We start from the raw sequence: 22,735 nt of genomic DNA, 5'->3' as shown, positions 1-22,735 counted from the left end.
GATCTCACCACTACTCATCAAGACATCACGACTTCAGAACAGCACAGATCTCTTCCACTTGACCTAACAGAAAATAACGAGGCAGTCGAGCTCTGCACAGAAAACATGAAGAGGACCTAAGGCACACACAGAGGCTGCTTGCTATTCACAGGTAAAGCAGAGTAGCATTAAGAATCCAGAAACATAAGAGCTGCTTCAGTTTTCAGAGTCAAAACTGCTCAGACCATAGCTGCCTTTACTACTTCCAATTGTTACTTTACAGGAAATAGTCTTCTTCCATGTCGTGCATCAGAGCACTATTTCAGTGTCAATCATTTTCAATCTCACATTTGTTTTCTGAAAGTTAGAAAGGGGTTTTAAGAACTGCAAAGAACAATCTCACAAAATGAGAAGAAAAACACTGTTATTTTATATTGAGATTAGACAGACTGTACAAGTCAGAATTTCCACACATAAGAAGTAACACATGTTCCTGACCATCTTAATTCTGTGTAACACAATACATTAAGAGCTACCCTAACACCAGCTATCCACATAGCTGATCCAATTGATTAAGGTGACTGTGCTATAAAAATTTATGCTCAACCCTACTAACTTCACTAGAATTCCTCCAGAAGAAGAAATTACATGGCCTTTGTTGGGCTCTCACCTTCACAGAAAACAGGCAAAGAAGTACTGCCTCTAAAGAAAGCACAACCCTTTCAAATCACCTTATTAGAAGCTCTCATTAAGTTCTGAAACTCAACTTACTGTAATTGGCATTCTGTGGCCTATCACATGGAAGTATATGCTACTTCTCTGTGAAATAATTGAATGAGAACTAAAACATTAGTAAATGTAACTAGTGCAACAACTGCACCAGTTTCACCTTTTGTCTTGGTATGAGTTTAATAATTAATCTTCACTGTTGAATAGTTAAACACAATGCATATTGTTTACACAGTCATTATTTTTCTACTCTTAAACTAATATTAGAACAAAATAGAGACTGACCAGTCATAAGGAAGGACTAGTTAATATTTTAGTGTGAAATGGTTAATATTTTTTAAATAGTGAGGAGCACTAAGTTTCTAACACACATGGGGGTGCTTCTTGGCGGGGGGAGGGTGTTTGGTTTGTTTCTGTGGGGGGTTGTTTGGTGTTTTTGTTTTGTTTTTTTAAATTTGAAATTTAAAGTCTTTATTTCTGGGGCAAAACTCTGCATACAATCTCTTTAGGAATGTAACTTAAACCCAGCACAAATAACTTAAATCAACCAGATCTTTTACGCACCCTGTTCGGCAAGACTTTCCACAATGCTTTTCATTTATCTAAGCTAAAGATCAGTATTTAAAGGGGGAAAAAAAAAAAAAAAAAAAAAAAAAGGGAAAAAAAAAAAAAGCAGCCTTCCACAGGTATAGCCTTGATGACTTCAACTGAAACGCACAGCCCTATGCACCCCATCAGACATTGTGGAAACAAGCAAGAGAGAAATATTAAATGCATACTACAATTTTCATGCATATTTTCTACTCATAGCCTGAACAAAATTAAGGGGTTTTTGTCAAATACTACCCTAACATACATTCAGAAAGCAGGAGTCTTTCAAGATTACGAAAAATTACACATTTAACAGGCAGCCTTGAAAATCCATGCAGCTAGCTTCATAGGTACCCATCCTCAAGTTTCTTTGGTGCGGAGGGAGGAATGGAATTTATTTACACATGGTCAATTTTACAATGTTCTAGGTTTTCAAACATATTTTCTTGCACTCAAAAAAACCAGCAGAAATTCTCACCGAGGACTTAATGTTCTAAATTTCAGCCATTTTTACATAACCTCACCTGTACACAGAGAAAATCTGGTGATTTGTTTGTAATACTAAATAGTTTTCCTGCTAAAAACAAACTTCAAAAGCAGTTGGTAGAACAGTCTCAAGTCTCCTGAGTAAATTTACTGCTGGAAAAAGACCAGAGATGGCCTTATATGCAAACATGTCAAAGAGTTATACTACTGCTTTTTCCAACATTAATCTTCTTCAGCAAATTCTTTATATTATATCTACTTGAAACAGACATACATCCACATGAACTATACCAAACATAAATAGTTTCCTTATTCTTTTACAGGTAAGTCACACTGTCCATCTAGGTACTGTTTATAATCTTATACTTTTAAAATTAATTATATTGGCTATACAGCAAATTCAGTTCTCTTCAAACACATCATCAAAAATTTTTAATCAAAGCCCGAGTTTTTAATTAAACAACCTGTTAAAAGTGTCACTCTTCTGTTTCCCTATGCAATTGTGCTGATAGGAATTAGCAGCATTTACCTAAGTTCAAGCACCAGGCACCTGAAATTGTTTAATTATACGGTTTTGGTGTAAGGAATATATATCTAAAACCCTTCATACAGCATGCCTCACAAAATACATGCAGTCTTCAAAGGGCAACTTAGAAGGTTTAGGAATACTGAGGTTATTGGCAGGCAGACAGTGGACCTGCAGAGCACTGAGTAACTTCTCAAAAAGTAGGGTTGATCAGGTATAAAACCAAACCAAACCAAAAAAACCAACCCCAAACCACCACAACAACAAACCAAAACCACACAGTCCACATGTGACTACTTCAGTACACGAGACAACTGTTCTGAACAAAATACAAATCCAGACCTAACACCCCGGTACTTGCAATTATGTGCAGATTTGCAAGATAAGATGATTATGCAATAATTACTTCTTATCAGCGAGCAGCAGGAGTTTCATACTTCAGGAAGTGGGGGGGAAATCCTCAAGCTTTTTGCCAGCTATCCAACTGGCACACTGAAAAGACTTTTGTAACCATATTTGAACAATTTTGTTTCCTAATTGATTCTGTTTCATTTGAGTAATTAAAACCAAGAAATAAGATAGTAACTTCAAAAATTCTCCTGCAATAAAAAAATGCTAATAAAAACCTTTTTCATTTTCCACAGATATGACACTTATGCATAAACATGCAGAATTTACTTAAAGCAACATTATACGTTTCAGAAAGCTATAAAGTCTGCATTCACAGAGACAAAAAGATAATCATCACAATCTGTTCAAAGTCAACACACATTACTAAGGCAGAATGCCCCGATAGTTCACAGAAATAGCAATAAAATAACTATTACTGGAATTCTGCATAAGGCCAGTACATGCAGGAAAAATATTTTGTCTATCAAAATCTACCCATTGCAATATGAATTTGAAATACCTCAAAACTTGATAAGGCTAAAAAATCTTTAAATGGTGATTAAAGTTTCATAATTAGCACGATAATGTCCAATTAAGATCTGTTACCTCTTCTCCCTCACAAGATCAAAACTTTATTATCAATGTAAGCTATCAAATACAGTCTCTGGTAGGTTACAATCATGGGAATATCATCAGTAGGGAAGAGCAGCTGACTGTCACACCCATGCACATCTCCACCAGTGAAATGTGGTAAAGTTCCTACAAAACATTTCAGTAAAATGACAAGCAGCTGTGCTGAAGCAGCTCTTCCCTAGCGGCTGGCAAAAAAAAAAAAAGCATAGCACCCCCGCTGACCAACAGGTCATTTTAAAGCTTTCTGCAGCATACGTCAAATCTGAATTTGTTAGATTAAATTAACACCTAGAGGCACCCTCCTCTTAAGTTTCCTTGAACTTCCTTCTACTTCTCTTATATCGAGCCCAGTGTTCTGTCTTTAGCACAGACCAATACCTGCAAGTCTGAGAAAAAGGGCACAGAAAAAATAAAAAACAACCTTTGAACACTTGGTTAATTGTACATCACCAAATCAAGTAAGAGGGGGACACACAGACACAAAACACCCTGTAACAATCAGCACAATACTTGATCACACAATTTCGGCAGCATCAATGCCAATTAGTATTGTCCACTGACCCCTAACTCAGTCTGGAATCCATCCACAGACCTTAACCCAATTAGGACTTTGTGCACAACAAATGCAAAATCCCAGAGTTGCACATTTATTTTTCTGCCTTAGCATCATAAGTTTTACTCAATATAAATATTGAAGTAGCTAGAAAAAAAAAAGGGGTAAAATTACAAAGTTAATGTATAAACATTATTATGGAATTTATTAAAGTATCTCCAACTATTCTCCTAGAAATTCCAGAGTTTAAGTTTGAGATAACTTGGCAAGTTAAAAACTAGATATAAAATGCTAACATTTTAATTTCAATTAAAAAGTGAAGTTAGTGCAGTAGTTTTAGTTTTGCCATGTAAACTGTAAAAATTAACTGCTAAAACCTATGGTAGACCTGTAGCTAACTGAAAGGATTTAATCTATAAAGAGAGGAAAAAACCAAAGCAGGCACCCTCTCAAAGAGTTTAGTGCAGCAACTCCTGGAACACAAGACGTGTGTGTAATGCAACTGCCATTTGAATGACTTGAACACCCAGATGCCTCAAAAACATTATCTCTTTTCTATGGCTGAAGTGACTGTAACAATCCAACAAAGTTTCATTTCTGTATGTACAAAGAATGACTGCATACATATTTTCACCATTGATTCTCACTATACATCTTAAAGGACTACTACTATACATCTTAAAGGACCACAATGCATATTCCAAGTCCTCTCAACACCTGCACAAGCAGAAGGGCACCTCAGTTACTTTTGCAATTGGTTCTTTGGACACTCACAGAAAACAAGCTGTGCCTAAACTGTTCACATTCCAGGAATCAGCTGGACAGACTGGGCAAATATCCAGGGCAAATTATTTTAAAACTTTTATTTGCTGTCTCAAGTTCTATCACTGATTATGGTGAGGAGAAAGAAAATCTTGTTCTCTCCTTCTCCCCAAAACAAACAAAAAGAAAGCTAGGAAGTTCTCTTATTCCACAGATAGATACAGGCTTCTCAAACTCACCTGGGTGTTTACACTAACCTGGGTGAAGACAAAGTTGAAGAGTCACAGCACATGAAACAAACCTTGGCAGGTGCACAGACCTAAGCAAACAGAAAAGGTAGTAGCCTGCTATTAGCCATTCTGTTTGCTGGAGAATCATGAAATGCACACGACAGTTATGATTTAAAGGAAGCTTGCTGTCACAGAACAGCTATGAAAATAAACAGCACAGAAATACAGCTTATGAATGCTTAGCTTAAATTAGTTCAGTATTTTAGGTATTTCTTTTCTACTTTTATTCAACTTAGCCCCCAGCCCAGGATTCCCACCTCTATTTGTATTTCCATAGGTAACACTTAACTTTAAAGAGATTTTCATGAAGCTCTTGCTACTCTGACATGGCAAGATTTGCGCTGCAATCTGCTGCAGTTCATTAACATGAATTAAGCTATTAGAATGGCTCACATGAAGTCTGACAAAAACAGCACCTCATTCTGCGATCTTCCCAAGAAATTACCACAAATATGGTTTAATAACTTCCAGAAACTTAAGGATGTTACTATTTGAAACTATTACACAGATTGAGGAGAGACCATCAGGTATCATGGTTTGTCAGTTACATAATTATCAAATAGAATGGACACACAATTAACAATCTAGAAGCAGCTTTGGAAGCTCAGCAATTTTCTAAGGCCTGTTCTATACTAAGAACAAGGAACAAGCAGCTTAAAAAAAAAATCCATACACATAAGGAACTAGTCATTTTTCCATTCCACATCTAAACCCCCCTCGTTGTCCTCTGTGTCCATATTTAGCTCACGTCTCTATGCTGTTCCGGCTCAACTGAACATCTTTAAAAAAAAAAAAAAAAAGCAATGGAAAGTTCTCCACTGTTACACACAGAGAAATAGGAGCTTTTGCTAGGATAAATCCTTCATCAGCATGCCTTACATTTCTATGTAAAAGGGCACATTATTATTACTTAAACTCCTCAATCACTTCTTGTGTAATTTCACTAAAGTGAATGGACTTTAACCAATCATCTGTCTATCCTACTGCTGTTATTAAAATATTAAGAGTTTGAAAATATATTAATACCCCCTCTTACACTCTCACTGTTGTACAATGAAAGACCTGTACTATCAGGACTGGGCTCCAACTACAAACACATGCGTTAGTGTTGTCTACTGCAGTTCAGTTTTCCGTATTTTAGCAAAGCAACATGATTACAACAGAAGCCTGGAAATTCACACTCTAACCTTAATTTTGCAGAAGTAAATATAAATCTTAGCACTGACTTCAACTGTGCCAGAAGCATGAAGAATTTTCATCTGCAAAATTTGGATAGCGGGTATCCACACTTAGTGATTTGACATCTTTCATTAAGTTATGTGCAGATAGTAAAGACCAACCGTTATAAGTTGGGAGCTTTTTTTAATTACTATTTTTAACTGCCTGCGCATTTCCAACCATAAAACATGAGGTAGAGCAGTCATATGCAGAAACATCAAATATTTTTTCAAAAAGTATACCCCTAACCTGGAGTAATAAAGAGATGTCAAAACTCAAAGTTGAACATTTAGATTTTTCTTCTTTGCCCTACTCTGATGGGATGCACTAGGATGCTTGATAAATTGCTCACTCTACCCCCTCCATAACTAAGTTTATATAAAAGCCTCCTACTTGCTGAAACATGTGTCAGCCAGAAGGTTATTGACCCTCCTACATTCAGCCATCATGATGTTGCTACCACATTGTCTAAAGCAGATGGTGGAATTACCAATGTAGCTTACACTGGTCATGGGGCACACTGGTCATAAGATGTCAGATCTTCACAAAGTTCATGTTTAAAAAAAAAAAGATAAAAAATTAATAATTTCTAGCTAATTTGTTTTCACATGCAGGAAATATCACGTTTAAATTTACAGAGACAAGATAACTTAAGCTAATTCTAAAACAAAATCTGCTACACTCATGCCCACGTGTCTCCAAAATCTTGTGCTTAGGATATTTAGGAAAGTTGCTTGAATGACTACTATGAGCTTCTTGAGAATCTTTTCTAAATCAAGTTTTCTACCTTGTGACCCTATTTCAAATCAGAACAGAGGCAGGCATGCAGAGGGGCTGCTCTCCAGCCTCTCCTAAATGTCAAAGTATTCTCAAATATAAAGGAGACAGAAAGGACAAAGCAGAAAATAAGATGAGGAGATGGAAAGAAGAAACAGGCACCAGAACTCTCAAGAATAACCAACCTATTTGAATAAAAAGTAAATAAATAAAGTCAGGAAGTAAAAAACCAAACAAATTTTACACATATTTCACCTCATTATCTTTCAACCCAGTATCTTCTCAGCTGAATGGCCGTGAAAAATAAGATCATTCTTTTAAACTTTCTGTCTTTCCAGACAGATGTAGAATAATTCCCCCAGCCCAAATATGGGTCAAGGCAGGGCAGAAGAAGGGAAGACAACCCTAAATACAGTTACATTTTAAAGTTCATAAACTACTAAACATAGGGAATGGAAATAGAAAAAAATTCCAGAAGTATCAACATTACCCTATATGAATCAGCAAATTACAGTGATGCAGCGTGCACAAATGTCCATGTCATACATTTAACTTAAATACAATTCAGAGGTACAGGAATGTATAACTATTTGAAGAACTCATGAACCACACATAATGCAGACACCAATACAGAAGACCTAACCAGTACAGTTTTCTGAAGAATCACAGCAAGTAAACCAAACACATGGTAAGATTAGCTAAATTATGACGATTACACACAAGAATATAGACTTAGCATTTCCAGACTGCAAAATTCACTGTTAGTCAAACACATGTATAACTTATACAATATAAAATGAGATGTCATTAAGTACGCTGTCCTGTAGGGGGGAGGGGGGAAAAAAAAAAAAAAACCAAAACAACCAAACAACCCCAGAATACGCAGACAGAGTGAATTCCTGGAAGCATGTTTTAACAGGTTTGAACTGCTCCAACCATCTCCATCAGGTCCTGTGCTGAACAGTATTCTGCAGCCAGGGAACTTGGCATTTTCCAAGTAATGATATTCAGTACTGAGAGAAAAATCAATCAATCAATCAATAAATTGGTTACCACTTCGCAATAGTTATTCACCTGACATTTTCTTTCACTACCCTAGTGGGATCTCCTTCCAAATGTCTCTGGCACGCAAAAGGAAGTTAATAAATTTGAACCATAAAATCCATATTGCCCTACAGAATCACACCAGGAGGCCCTGGGTGGCAGATTTGACATAGGCAGTGGGCAGCAGGGGCAAGCTGGACTGCCTGCAGAAGAACAGAAAACAATCAAGGAAAGACTGAAAAGGTGACTTGCCAATGACAGTCCTGTCTTTTACAAATCAAATGAATTGCGATTACTAATAAAATGTCTATTCAAGTAGATAAACGTAAGTGATTTTTATTCCCATGAATATTTTCAAATAGAATCCATACTATGAGAAACCCAGGATTTCAGAAGAAAAGGGTATCTCATGGTGACAGAGTATTACTGCTGTGGAGTTCAGCCTAATCCTTCATCAGGGTACATGAGATCTAAATTATTCTATAGCAGCATTAAATTAAAAGATGCAGATTAGTTTAAAAGTAGCTACATGGTTTGTTAGACAAATATGTTCCATGACCACATAATTTATTCTTATTCTTTTATTCTTAAAACACTATAAATGAACATAAATGTCACACAATAAATACCTGTAGCACACCATTTCTACCTTCTTTGGCTCTAAGGAAAACAAGATATAAAAAAACCTGTGCCAAAATTCATTATATTTGACAGAAAAATGTAACGCTAACAGAAGAATGACTAACAGCCACACAGTAATTTTCCTTACAATACAAAATTTTTACTATTATTGATAATCTGCAGCATGTGTTGGAACAGTTTGCAAACTGCGTATTATTTTACCCAGCCCCAGATCAAGGTTTACATGTTCTCTTCTCTGTGGTACTGCTGGCAATAGAGAATTTTGTTTTACAGTAAGGTTTTACTAGATAACTAAATTTTATTTCATCAGAAGTGCCCCGCTACCTCTTGGCTTTGTATTTCAAGTTTAGAAGCTGAAGTCAGAATTCTGTATGAAAAAGGAGACCAAACCACTCCCATAAATCTGTCCTGTGATTAAAGAAAAAAAGACATTTTAAATTATTTTTCTTGTTACTAGAAGCATGAATTATCCAAGCAAAGGTGCAGAGAGAAAAATTCAATCAGCTTGCTATTTTATCTACAGTTAGTGATGCACGCACAACCTCAGAATACTTTCTTACTCTCACAAAAACTTTGCACCTACCTGGACACGTATCGAAATACAAGAAATTCCACTTAAACATAAGAAAAAACTTATTTAGCATGACGGTGTTTAAACACTGGAACAAGTTACCCAGAGAGGTTGTTGAGTCTCTGTCTTCAGAGATACTCAAAATCCAGCTGGACAATGTCCTGAGGAACCTGCCCTAGTTGGCCCTGCTTTGAGCAAAGGGGTTGAACTACATGATCACCAGAGGTCCCTCTTAACCCCAACCATCCTGCAATTGTTTTTTAAGAATCTCTACTTCTGCCAAAGATGACAACAAAAGAAAGGTTCAGGAAAAAAACAACAGATCATTGCGATAATATCTGGCACCTGGAAATCCTTCTTAAAGTCATCATCGCTATTTTATAGTTACCTTTACAGCCTACATGAAATGTGTGAATGATTTACACAACTCAGAAGTTAATGTTTCCTTGAACACAACTCTGTATGCAATGTTATCTACTACAAGCAAGTAACTGCAAAGCAAACACTCTGGAAAACAGCATTAAATAAGTCAAGAATTATTTCTCATAATTATTCTGTTTGGAAATGAAATTAACCGACCAAAGTAGCAAGTCGAACTGTACTACTGATGATTGTCTCTGCTCAGAACAATTTCTCCTGAAAAAGTCACAGGATTTCTTCTTAAATGATCATTCCTATGGCAGAGATGTCCTTCACCAGGAGTCAGCTGGGGAAGCCTCCAGGTTCACCTCCTGATACTAGTTATATAAGGGAACAAGCATAAAGACAATTAATGGAATCTGAAGTTATTTTCCTGTCCAGACAAGTGTTTGAGTGAACACATTACCGTGTTCTTTAAAGAGTCTAAACTCATCTCAAACTGCTTGGGAAAGAGTCAAACAGTTCTGCCCCTCCTCGTACAGAAAACAGAGAGTATCACATGAAATTCTCGGATAACAGGTTCAAAACAGAGGAATGAGTTATTCACACAATACATGAAGTATGGTGCTTATTGCCAGAAAACATAGGAGATGCAAAACCCATACATACATGGGCTCTAAAGTTTTTAAAAATTAAGTATATCCATGGAATAAAAATCCATACAAAACATGATCCCCACTGAGAGACTGGGAGAGCTGACCTAAGGAGTAACCCTATATGCTTGCCTAGAAAAGACTGTAAGAATAAAGCACCTGCTGTCAAATACTGCTTAGCTGTGGGAAACAAGCAGGAATTGAAACAATGATCCTGTCACATACCAGGATCCCAGAGCTTTAGGCTTCAAGAGAGAATAGCAGATTAGCCCAGTATGGCTGTTTCTGTGAAGAATAGTCTTTGGGTTGCCAAAAAGAAACCCAAACAAAAAAAACAAAGCAAAACAAAAAAAACCACCCCACAAAACTAGAAAGAAACTGAGACTGTTGCTCCAGTACATCACTTCTCCAAAAGAGAGGTAAAACAGTAGCTTGAGATTATGATACTATCCATAAAATACTTAGCGCTCTAATATTGCCTCTAATTTGCTTCCTCACATTTCATAGCCTTTTTTAAAAAATATCCAAAGAAACCAAGGTGGAGTAAAGAAAGATCTTTTCCATCATTATTGTAATTAAAGCAGGATTGGCCAGTTTATTCAAATAACAAAAGGCTTCCAGTGACTTATAAATGACTACTAATACAAAGCCAGAGAAAGTAACATGCAATTTCAGGAAAAAAAGATGCAGTATTTAAGTAGTTCAAATATGTTTTAAGATATTGAGGGGAAAAAAAAAAAAAACCCACCCAAATCAACCTCACAACCCTTTTTTGTCGTCTGAAAACTGAAAATACTTCCAGTCGCTGTCAGTCACACAGCTCTCTACTTCAGAAAACAATCATGAAGAGCATACCACTAAACACAGTTCAGTACTAGGAGAATATTAGATGCACAGGCAAAGAAGAGCAGTACTCATAAAGTATCTCACAATCTGTTAATCCAGAACGCATATCAACACAAATTTCTGGAAACATGGACTTTTGAAAGCTATTCAAGAAAACCCTGCCGCCTTCCTCTAACCTAGCAACATAAGCAGGAATCCCAGCAAATCATAACTAGCATGGCTGGATACATGCTAATGTAACTGTATCCTAGAACACTTAATCTTTTCAGTAATTAATCACCACCATGAATAGTAGAAAAAAAAGCAACTGAATAAACCACAAAAAGTACTGATTATTTGTACGTAGAGTCCCAATGACCTTGCCTTTCTAAAGGACTTCCAGCATATTTTTTTTTTTTTTACACAAGATAAAAATTTCTTCTCTTTATGTTATTTCATTGTGCATACTGTTCATTTCTTCAGACTGACACTGTAATTATGGTGAAGTTTCCTTCTCAAAAACACGTTGTAGCAAGAGTGTAAGTCCCCTTGAAATTATGCAGACTCACTTATTTGGTGAAGATACAGTTTCAAAAAGCTTCCTATATTCCTGAAACATCACATCCCTCATATCTGCAGTCTTATTTTTCAAAAAAAGAGTATGGTCCATGCTGAAAAAACCAGAAATTTAGGAAGCAAAACATTAAGCAACCTCATGGTAGAGCGAATCTATCAACTGCACACAATTTTTCCTATCAAGAGTTTTTATGTACTTGGGTGGGGGGAAACAGCTACCCAAAACCTTGCTAAACCTTGAAAGCGATAGTGTATTTGAAGACAGATCTTGCCAAGTGCACTCCTCTGCTACAATTCTGTTCGACCGCAATAGGTCACACAAAGTCAATATTCTGTGATAAGAACTGAACATTCATGTCAATGGACTCAGCGATACCAGTAAAGTATGGCTTCATGCATAAATAATCAAGTCATGCTTCCAAGCAGCATGAAGAAAACAAAACAAAATAAACAAAAAAACCCCATAAGTAAAACCAGGATTTTGTATTTTTCCTTCAAAAAATAAAACCAAGGTGTCCAGTATCTAACATGTCTATGGATCACTGAAAAATTTTTTCTGAGGAAAGTACCAACATTCCTCAGCAACACTAGACTTTGAACACATACCCATTAACTTTCAGCCACAATAAGAAACAAGAAATACTTCACAGGTATCTGACAGAACTTCATTCTCTAGAAGACAGAGATTTAGGTACCTCATACATAAAGAGCCCTGCTGCAATTCTATCCCACATACATTACAGAAAAACAAATGTGTCTCCTCTCACCCTGACACTGCATCCGCAGAGCAGAAGAGACTGCTCTGAATCTTGCAGACTTTATCTCACAGTGGAAAACATTCAATGCTGAAACCAGACAGAGGCAGTCTGGATTAAACAGATGGCACTCTATTTAGAACAGTTTCACTGTTAATAACATGATAATGGCATTCCTCCTGCAACTCTTCTCATGCACTCCCAACATCCCTATTAAAAAAAAAAATGAACCCAGAAGCAGCTATGCATCAGGATATTTAAAAAAAAAAAAAAAAAGGCACTACAGTCTATCCTGAAATTCTGCCAGCATGACGCTATAAATGAGTGTTTATTCTCATTGAGTGTTTATTCTCATTCTTACAAAAGCATCAGAAATTAATATAACAGAGTTTCCATCCTGCTCTAAAGAAACAGCATTACTGTATCATCTACAATTGAAGAATGATTTAAGCCTTTATAAGTAACTGACTGAGTAGTCAACTTTTACCAGTTTCTTGTCATATGAAGGAGACTATGTACTCAACCTTGAGGAATATAAAAAATAATTTATTTATACAGATAGTAACACAATCGATGCTTCATAATTACACAGCCACGGCATGCAAAACGCAGAGCTCCCCAGAGACAGGCAACCATCTCACTCAAGAACAGCTGTCAAGAGAATTCTTAACTTTCGCTTACCTGTCAGTGCAGTTCCAGGATTTCAGGATGTCTCCCCACTTCTCCTACGGAAACAAACAGCGATACTCTTTTAAGATAGATCCACTGAAAAACAAAAGTCTGCTCCTGGTGCACCTCCAATTTCCCCCACAGCTTCTTCCCCTGACGAGGTGAACCCCGAGGGCAGGCAGCGAGAGGGCACTGTCCCGGACCCCGCGGCCGCTCCGCCGCTCTCCGCGGTCAGGGCCGGGGGCGCGCGGGCCCGGGGCTTACATAAGGGCTGAAAGCGGGGATGCTCCCCCCCGCCCGCCCCTCTGCGCTGCCTGGGGAGCCGCCGTCAGCGGGGAGAGGGAGGAGGACAGGGAGGCCGAGCCCCGCACCCCAGCCAGCAGCCGCGGCGATAGCGGGGGGGGGGGGGGGGGAACAACGGCTCGCGCCCCCGCACGCGCAGACCCTGCGGGCTTCCGTCCCTGCTCGCGCACACGGCAACGACCGGCGGGCAACGGCCAACCAGCGAAGAGAGGGGAGGGGAGGGGGGCGGGGGGAGAGCCTTCCTGCCGTCCCGGTCCCGGTCCCGGTCCCGGCCCCGCCCCTCCTCCCGACCCAACGGCTCCAGTACCACTATTACCACCACCCCCCTCACCTTCTTCTCCTCCGCTGCCACCTCCAGCCACTGCCAACCCCGCGGCTCAACAACGCACCCGCCCATTGGGCCGCTCCCGCCCCCAACAAGCCCCGCACTGATTGGCCGTTTTCTCCTCCGTGTCTGTGTCCGTGTGTGTGTGTCTCTCTCTCTTCCTCCCCCCGCTCCCCCCCTGCTCCGCCGCCAGAGTCGGCGGTGCGGCTCCGCCTGCGGGACCTGCCTCGTTAAATCGTAACGGGAGTGCTGCGAGCAGCGGAGGGCTGGGTAGTGGCCTTGTTGCCTTCGCCAAGAGAGCGTGAGGAACCGGAACGGAAGCTGCCCGGAACCCTCCTGGCTTGGCTGCGCTTCCTGTACCGGCCGGTCCGTTCGCGTACTTCTGCCTCCGGGTTGCGGCTGCGTCCTGAAGGAGGGTCACGGAGCGGGCAGGTACTGAGGGTCCTTCAGCGGGAGGCGGGCCCGGGCGCCCTCTGGGACCTGTCTGCGCCGCTGCCCACCCGGGAGTGTCTGTGTGGCGGCTGGGGAGGGGAGGGGGTGGCGGAGATGCCTGCTGCTCCGGGTTGTGGCCCCGGCCCGGAGCGGCCTCGCGCAGCCGCCGTGGCCCTTCCCCGCGCGCCGTTAGACGGACAGCCGCCCCGCCCGGGCCAGCGGGCCTCGGCGCTGGCGCGGTGCGGACCCGCCCTCCCATACCTCGGGGCGCCTTTCGGCCCCGCTTTTGCCGGTGTTGCTGGCAGAGTCCCCGCCTGGTGCTGCAGTGCGGGCCGCGGGGTGTGGGCGCTAGTGTGCACGTTACGCTTAAACCCCTTTCTTGTAGAGGCGTAAATACTGGTAGGAGAGAGGCCTTGGGGTTCTGTGGCAAGGGTGTAGACTGGGGTTTAATTTTGGGGGAGCTTTTCCGGTAATGCTAGCACTGGAGCTCTTCTTCAGATTTCCTTCTGCAAGAGAATCTTCTTTGCTTGCCCCCACAACTTGGGGTCTGCAAGAATTACAGGCTTCGAAGCTGTGTTCTTGGCACCATTGCGTACCAGTCAATTCCCCTAAAAATTAAGGACATTCAGTTTGTTCTTTACTACCAGATGTGTCTTAAAATGGGAAATCCTGGCTCCAAGAAGTCTCAGGTGCTTTGTGAAAATAAGAGACTTCAACGCCATTGTTATTTTCTTGCAGTCCTTCATAATCTCACGGAAAATGTTCACCTTCCCGTCTGCCTTGATCGCTGTATTTAATGAGAACCTTAATATTTTCATAAGTTCTCTCAAAGGTGTATCTAAATAAAGCATGTGTTTCCCAGCCTCATGAAATTACTAGTAAGGTGCATCTCCAAGTCCATTCATCTATTCTGTACCTGTTTATCACCACAGTTACGTCTGACTGAATTGGAGGCAACTTAAAAGGAGCTGAGGAGCCAAGGAGCCAAATCGTGTTTTTCTCCAGAGCTTGATGATCATAGCTCTGCCATACCTAAATTAGAAATTTCCAAACTGAACTCTGACCTTTTGACAGACTCTGGAAAGCCTGCAAGTTGGTGGGCCTTGGTGTCACTAAAGTGCATTTATAGACATTGGAAATAATTGTTTTCCTGGCACAGAAAATTTATATAGCTGCTTCACGAACGTAATGGTGGTGATGACTTATAATGTAATAGCACTTAACTCGGCACAGTTTGCCTTATTGTGCTTAATCGCCAACTTCTGAAATGCAGCATAAAGTCTCTTAGCTCTTTGTTCTACAGTGTACTGTGTACAATGCAGAAGATGCTTCATGTGCATGTTATGTGCTTTGGAATACTTCTTGTAACCTGTTTTTCTGCACAGGGTATTGTTCTTTGCAAGTGTCTGAAAATAAGCTGATACTCTCTGAGAAACAAAAAACTCGTATCTTTTCTTGTAGGGATGGGGCATGGAAATGAACATGGCCATGGCCATGGCAAAATGGAACTCCCTGACTACAGGCAATGGAAGATAGAGGGTACTCCACTAGAGAAGGTCCAGGAAAGGCTAGCTAAACGGGGTCTTAGGGATCCGTGGGCTCGGTAAGTGCAAGAGCCTCAAAAATAATCTTGATATGTTGTCTTGTAGCATCAACTGGACCTTGTCATTGCAGATTCTTCTTTAGTAGAAATAGTGAAAATGCATCTAGAATATATTAGTCAGAATTTCAGTTAAGTCTTTATTTACTTTTTTGCGTGGAGGTCGCACCTTGCATCACCTTGGCCAGTCTCCACATTTTGCAAGGCACCCTTGCACTTCATGATGTTTCATGATGATACAGATCAGGCACAATGACCAATACCTCATCCACCAAAACACTCTAAGCAATATTAGGTCTTTCACACGTGAGTAAGCCTATCCATTTTCAGCAAAGAGATTGTGTGCTCAGATCTTGCTGGATGGAACTTCCATTGACTTCTGAGTAGGAATAGCATTCCTCATATACAACAGGAGGCCCTCATTTGAAAAGAAGAAATACACTAGTAATCAACGTGGAATTTGATTCAGTTGTGCATTACATTTTGCTAAGCAGTGAATGACATAAAGGAAGATCAGATTTCTACCTCTTAAGTTGTCCCACTCTACAATGAATACCTCCTCTTTGTTAGCTAGAGCAATTCTGGATCATTTAGGCAGCTGTTAAAACAGGGCTTAACATATTTCTCCCACATCATGAATTATGTAATACTTTGTTCAAGTACTCTTTAATCTTGGGGAAGAAAAATACTATATGTCTTGTGCTGTGTAGTCTGGTTCTTCTGTAAGGAAAAAGCTGCATGAGCAAACTATTCCAGGAGCCTTCATAGAAAAGGCTTTACTTCAAATCACTACAAGAAAAATGTAAGAGTAAACAGCTAATCTGTTAAAAAGTTGTTACATACTATAACCTCTGGAGAGGTTTGGGATTGACAGGACTTTTTTCCTTTCTTTGAAACAGTTTAAGGCTGTAAGCCTTAGAGTAAAACACAGTTTTGATGATGATAAGAATCATTTGAACTATGAGTCCTTGGGATTATTGGTCACCAATGAACTTTCCAGGCCTGTGTCACATTTATGTTGCCTCTTTCTGTGGAGTACAAGGAGTGTTAGCTTTTTTTTTTTTTATCCCTTTGCTTCAGACAAAATTGTTTTCAGCAAGCAATAAGCTTATTCCCATTAAAAAAATGGACACAGTTTAATATAATAGATTTAGTGTAAATTAACCTGACTTTTAGTGCATACACTTCCAAGTACACTGTTCAGCAAGTGCTGCAAAACAGCAAACTGGAAAAGAGCTTGTGTAATATTTGTTGCCCCTCCTAGATAAAGAAAAATAATGTTTCTCTGGTAAAAGAAGGGGATTGAGCCAATTATGTGAGGAATTGAATTAAGGAACAAAGTCCAACTCTTAAAGCATAAGATTATTCCTCCTAAACTTTTCAAATTTTATGTAAGGTAGTATTTCAGTTCCGTAGGACAACTACAGTATCATGCCAGTCTTCCTTAACAAGGGAGAAATTAAAGTGTCAAGTTATTTGCTTCAGTAATCTGGAAGAAGATTGCATTATTAATATCTTGCACTAGACATCTTGAAAAACTAACCCTCTCTAGGGCTCCCCTCTGTCATATATTAAGTTCCTTTTAACAGGGGATCAGCTTTCCACCTTTGTAGCAAATGCACATTAATGTACATATTCAGTACAGAATAAGCTGTGTGAAAGATGTCATATTTGGAAACCCAAGTCTTTATCAATTAATATCCTGTACTGTCATCTAGAAAATACTCTTCCATGTCCATATGGCTTCATCCCGAGTCACAGAAACCATGTGCACAAAGGGATTATCTATGAACATAAATACTTGACCCCCTTGTTTAAAAAACCCGTATCTTCTCCTAAAATGATAGTCTGATTTTATTGCTTGTTTCTGTGCAAATGTTTTGGGGTTTTTTTTTCCTTTTTTTAGGGACTTTGAGTCCTTAGAGATGGAAGTTTGTCTCTTCTATAGATTACACTGGTTGTGCTACACATAAATACTAGTAATCAGTTATAGCAGTGACTAAACATTTCAGTAACCACGTAGGTTGAAAACAGTAAGGCAAGACAGCATGAGGTTTGTAAATATTATGTAGCTTTTTAGCTAAACACAATCTTTTAAGCTGTTTTTTTTTCTTTAAATCAGTTTTAGTAGGCTTTTCTGACACTAATATAGTTAAGCATCATATTTTAAAACAGAAAGTGCCTCCACACTAGGATGAGTTTTCTATGGCTGGAAAAACTTCCCCTTTTAAGATTAACTATGCTAGATGCTGTCTAATATAGCAACTAGCCTTTGTGGTTACTCCATCCCATGCCTGTGCTAGTGGATTCTGATTTTGTTCCAAACAGAGTAAAAACGGAAGACAACAATTCATAATAAGTTTGGGGAGATGATTCTGTTACTAGAATTATGTTGTTTGCCTGTGCTACTTGTATCTCAAATTATAGGCATAAAGGATTAGAGTTAATATCATAAACTTTACTTGTGGCAACTCCTGTTACTTAAAGGATAAAAATGTCAGTCTCCATGAATAGCTATTTGAAATACCTTCATCTTTTTTTTTCCAAACAAAGATATTCCTGTTAATGAAAGTTAACACCACATTATAATTTTCTTTTGGTTTCATTTTTCTTCTAGTAATGAAGCCTGGAGATACATGGGTGGCTTTGCAAAACCTATCACCTTAACAGAAGTCTTCACTAGGGGACTCAAGTGGGGATTTGCAGCTTTCGTCATAGCTCTTGGCATTGAATATACACTGTTTCCTCCAAAGAAGAATGGAGGCCATCACTGAAGATCAAATATGACAACTTAATGCTTACTCATTACTAAGCTGAAACATACATAAGCCTGCTGCTCACTCTGTATGTATAATTTGCATATTAAAGTCTATCACAGGCAAAAACATGTTTCTTTGATTTTATTATACTTTTGTGGAAGGATCAAAAAACATAGCCAGAGCGATTTACCTGACTTCAGTCTGGGAAAAAAACAAGACATAAATATACTTCTGGGTTTGCTGTACCATCCTGTAAAGAACAGGGCAAAATACCAGCCCAGCTCTTTGAAGCCCTGCCAACATTCTATTAATGAAATTGAGAAAGTGTGTGCTTTTAAGAGAAAAATTGTACTGTATTAATTACAGGTTTAATAACAATTATTTGCTGGTAAGTGGTAATGGATGACTTCTTTCTTAAAAGTATGATTTGTTACTTTTCAATCTTATGTCTCTAAATAAAGAAGTACTACCTTAAAGCTTTAAAAAGTACCCAAAACTGCCTCAAAGTATATGAAAATACCAAAGCTTATACTTAATCCTATTGAAGAGCTAATTAATTTGGCAGACACAATGCACCAAAATAATCTGCTGTGTAATATCCAGAAACTAAAAATTACATTGCTGCCACATTTACTAAGCAAAGTAGAATGTTTCACTCAGCAATAACTGTACCTTATCTTAATATGACTTCCAGTATACTTGAGTGTAATGTGAAAAAAAGAGAAAGAACAATTGCTTTTTTTTCTTTTTCCTGGTATATTAAGTTGTAAATTTGTAGGAGCACCAACATATTTATTTAATTATTTTTACACCTAGTCTCTTTTTAATAATTTTATATTTCCTATTTTTTCCTTAAATTATCTGACAGCTTCTGGTGAGCTTTAAGAATGCCTGGAGTGGAGACTATAGTAGAAAAGGGCCTGTGAGCAGTGTATGTCCTCTGCAGTGCTAGGAATTACAATTGGCCGGATATCCTATTGTAAATTTTGTTATGCCATTGTAACATAAGCTAAGGAATGTATACTATCTCATTTTTCAAGCCAGACAACAGGATATCTGTGTCACTAAACAGAAAAGCAAAATTAGACAAACAAGTGAGAAACTTTAAATGCCACTATATAATTACATAGTGTACTTCTGTGGTGAAGAAACTGGAAAGTTAAGTAATCATGTCACAAATTGCAGGTTTACAAAAAAACTGAAGGTCCTACCAAAACATGGCTAAAATCTCTTTTTTTATATATATATATATATATATATTCACACACAACCTTTCTGAGTGAGATTATAACTGAGTTTTATTTTTAGAGCCAGTAAACATCTGTTATTGTGGGAGTGTAGCGGTACTGTTCACTGGAGTTTGTCATCTCTGTATGACATTGCTCAAGGCACTGTTCATTGGGCAAACATTTGTTTTACTTTTCTTGCCTAATTCTTTCTCAAGCATCCCTATCCAGTTGCATCATTCCCTGAAACACAAATCAAGAACCTACTGTGTAAGGTCTATTGCACAAAATATTTCCATGTTGTCCCTCAGAGTGTCCCACCCAGAATACACATTTTTTCAAAGGTTGGTATTCACTGTTTGTTTTCTATCTGGGTCCAAGACTAAACTTGTTAAGATAACTGAATTTTAGATGGTTGTTCAGAAAAACAAATTAACACAGCTAGCATTACATGCAGTATTGATGAATCCTGTACTTAAGATACATGCTTATCACTTCAGCTGCTCTTCATAACTTTAATTTGGTGTGCAGTACTTTGTGTGCTGACTGGCTGCTCCCCCCTGCCCCGCTGCAGCTGTTCCAGAAGCATAAGCCTTAAAAAAACCTTAAGCAGTAGTTGCTGTCCCATTTAGTTTCCTGTTGGGAAAGTTTGTTTTCATGTTCTTCTGTATGTATGCTTTTCATTGGGTTTTTTTGTTTGTTCTACATGAAACACTTCAGAGTCTGAGGTAAAGTTGCTGCAAGTTCCTGTAGAATTAGTCTTTTAAAATGTTATAAGCCTGCCACTTCACTGATACAGCAGACAGTTCTGTTAAAAATCAAGAGCTTTATTTACACTAGCTGAACAGACAGTCATACATTTATTTTCAAGCACTAGCAGATGAACAGATTTAAAAGTTACTGTAATCATATTTTCAGCATAGATAACCTTCCTATGTTGCTTAGTTTATTTAGACCAAAAGATGTAAGATACATACAAATGTAGTTTGGCTGTTATATAAACTATTGCATTCCTTGATAATTTTTTAAACAGATCATTTTGTTTATCAAGACTCTATTGTATATGAAGAAAGTTAAGACAATCAAGATCTTAAATTCAGCGAGTTTCCAGAAAACTTACATGCAAGCAAGTAATCTCAATTTGATTTCCACAGATGCTCTAAAGATTTAAAAATGAAATTCATAGAATTGTTTAGGTTGGAAAAGACCTTTAAGATCATCAAGTCCAACCATTAACCTAACGCTACCAAGTCCACCACTAAACCAGTTAAGGGTAGAGTAATAATTAATTTCATGTTTCCTGGCTTGGTGGCTGGATTACTTTTTAATGAAAGTAAAACTAGGAATCACTAAGGTTGGAAAGGATCTCTAAGATCATTAGTCCAACCGTCAATCCAACACCACCATGCCTGCTAAACCATATCCCGAAGTGCCACGTCTACACATTTTTTCAACACCTCCAGGGATGGCGACTCCACCACCTCTCTGGGCAGCCTGTTCCAATGCTTGACTACCCTTTCCATGAAGAAATTTCTCCTGATACCCAATCTAAACCTCCCCTGACACATGCGTAAGTGCTGTCTTGTATAGGGAAGATCAGAAGAATCAGCCTTACCAACATTCTACACAAGCAAATATATCAGGCATATTCACTGTTAAAGCAAACTAGTTTAGGTTTTTACCTAAATTTATGTATGTGTGCAAATTCATAAATTAATATATGAATTAAGGTGGTATCATTCAATGGTTTAATAGCCAGATGGCAGCCACTGTCCTAAACCACTGCCTTAATTTATGAACCTATTTTGCTAATATTGTGGAATATAAAAATGTCTCATCGTTACTATACGTACAATACTCAAAGTTTTTTATTTCACATGTATTATAATACTAATCCTGCCTGGGGATGGAGTATTTCCATCTGTCTTCATTGTAACCATAGCACTGGCCGCCCTTAACATTGAGACAGCCTTTCTACCAGCACAGATATTCTACAGTACAAAGAACAGGGTCACAAACAGCAGTGTCACCTGCAGGTGAGGAACATACATGACCATAATACCACAGTGAGGAAGCTCTTTCTGTATTTTAAGTTCTGAAAAATCATAGAATCGTTTAGGTTGGAAAAGACCTTTAAGATCATCCAGTCCAACCATTAACCTACACTACCAAGTCCACACTAAGCCAATCAAGGGTAGACTAGACTAAACCATGTCCCGAAGTGCCACGTCTACCCATTTTTTGAACACTTCCAGGGATGGTGACTCCACCACCTCTCTGGGCAGCATGTTTCAATGCTTGACAACCCTTTCCGTGAAAAAATTTTTCCTAATATCCAACCTAAACCTCCCCTGGCGCAGCCTGAGCCTATTTCCTCTCGTCCTATCGCTAACCACATGGAAGAAGAGACCAACACCCACCTCACTACAACCTCCTTTCAGGTACTTGTAGAGAGCTGTAAGGTCTCCCCTCAGCCTCCTCTTCTCTAGGCTAGGCTTCTCTAGGCTCTTCTCTGCTGATGATGCCCCATTTTCTGAAATGCAGGTGGGAATCCCATCTCCATCAGTAATCAAACAGCTATTTCTGCTCACCTGGAAAGATACTTGTGATTTAGCTATTCTTTTTGCTAATGCTACCTATAATATTTACATCATTCAGCATAATCTTCCAAATATGCATGTTACAGAGAAGTTAAAGCAGCTAAATGATTCCAATACAATAGTGACTACATTGCAGTGTAAATTGGATCTCTCTGAAATTCCTATTTCAGAGCATAACAGAGTAACTGTTCGCATGATATGAGGCAGTTGCAGTTTAAACAGCAGACTATAGCTGTGTGTTTGTGGTGTTAACCTGCCTTGAAATTCTCCCGAAAACCCTCCTACAAAAATCTTCTTTGTTGAGCTCTCAAACTACAAGCTCCTATCCTGCAATTAAATCTTTGCCAGATCAGTATTTATTAGATAGACTTTTTACATCAATGCAAGTGTATCTTTTACATACAGCTAATTTAAGTTAGGAGTGTTTGCTTCAAGGGATTTTACAAGGAATGTACTCAGGA

The 22,735-nt window shown here is 38.8% G+C and overlaps 2 protein-coding genes across 7 annotated transcripts in view; one reads left to right on the top strand and one right to left on the bottom strand.

Moving 5' to 3' along the window:
* HYCC2 (hyccin PI4KA lipid kinase complex subunit 2) overlaps nucleotides 1–13,690 on the bottom strand; it is a 56,380-nt gene extending 42,690 nt beyond the window's left edge. Inside the window, exons 1-2 of one of the 3 annotated variants that reach the window (XM_075711353.1) lie at nucleotides 13,664–13,690; nucleotides 13,042–13,085 (exon numbers count right to left, since the gene is read on the bottom strand). The gene's annotated coding sequence lies outside the window, so the exon portion shown is untranslated. Of the gene's footprint in view, nucleotides 1–4,906; nucleotides 4,969–13,041; nucleotides 13,205–13,663 lie in introns of those variants that run through there. The other 2 variants (XM_075711354.1, XM_075711355.1) reach the window with 2 other exon arrangements.
* A 238-nt stretch (nucleotides 13,691–13,928) lies between these two features.
* On the top strand, nucleotides 13,929–18,835 carry NDUFB3 (NADH:ubiquinone oxidoreductase subunit B3). 4 transcript variants are annotated; one of them, XM_075710472.1, is made up of 3 exons: nucleotides 13,929–14,085; nucleotides 15,551–15,692; nucleotides 18,307–18,835. In XM_075710472.1, exons 2-3 carry the CDS (start codon nucleotides 15,553–15,555, stop codon nucleotides 18,461–18,463), a joined length of 297 nt encoding a protein of 98 aa, XP_075566587.1. In that variant the 5' UTR covers nucleotides 13,929–14,085; nucleotides 15,551–15,552; the 3' UTR covers nucleotides 18,464–18,835. The 4 variants fall into 4 exon arrangements, with proteins under 4 accessions (XP_075566587.1, XP_075566586.1, XP_075566588.1 ...); XM_075710471.1 differs by having other exon boundaries at nucleotides 13,930–14,089; XM_075710473.1 differs by lacking the exon at nucleotides 13,929–14,085 and adding an exon at nucleotides 14,378–14,488.
* Nucleotides 18,836–22,735: the final 3,900 nt, after the last annotated feature.

This window comes from Pelecanus crispus, chromosome 5, assembly GCF_030463565.1.
Source record: "Pelecanus crispus isolate bPelCri1 chromosome 5, bPelCri1.pri, whole genome shotgun sequence".
NCBI lineage: Eukaryota > Metazoa > Chordata > Aves > Pelecaniformes > Pelecanidae > Pelecanus > Pelecanus crispus.
This window is presented reverse-complemented; position numbering and strand designations above follow the sequence as displayed.

Coding starts and splice junctions, on each gene's coding strand:
- NDUFB3 (XM_075710470.1), top strand. CDS start 15,406: ATGCAGAAGATGCTTCATGTGCATGTTATGTGCTTTGGAATACTTCTT. Junction 15,476..15,550: donor AACCTGTTTTTCTGCACAGG/GTATTGTTCTTT, acceptor CTTTTCTTGTAG/GGATGGGGCATGGAAATGAA. Junction 15,693..18,306: donor CTTAGGGATCCGTGGGCTCG/GTAAGTGCAAGA, acceptor TTTTTCTTCTAG/TAATGAAGCCTGGAGATACA.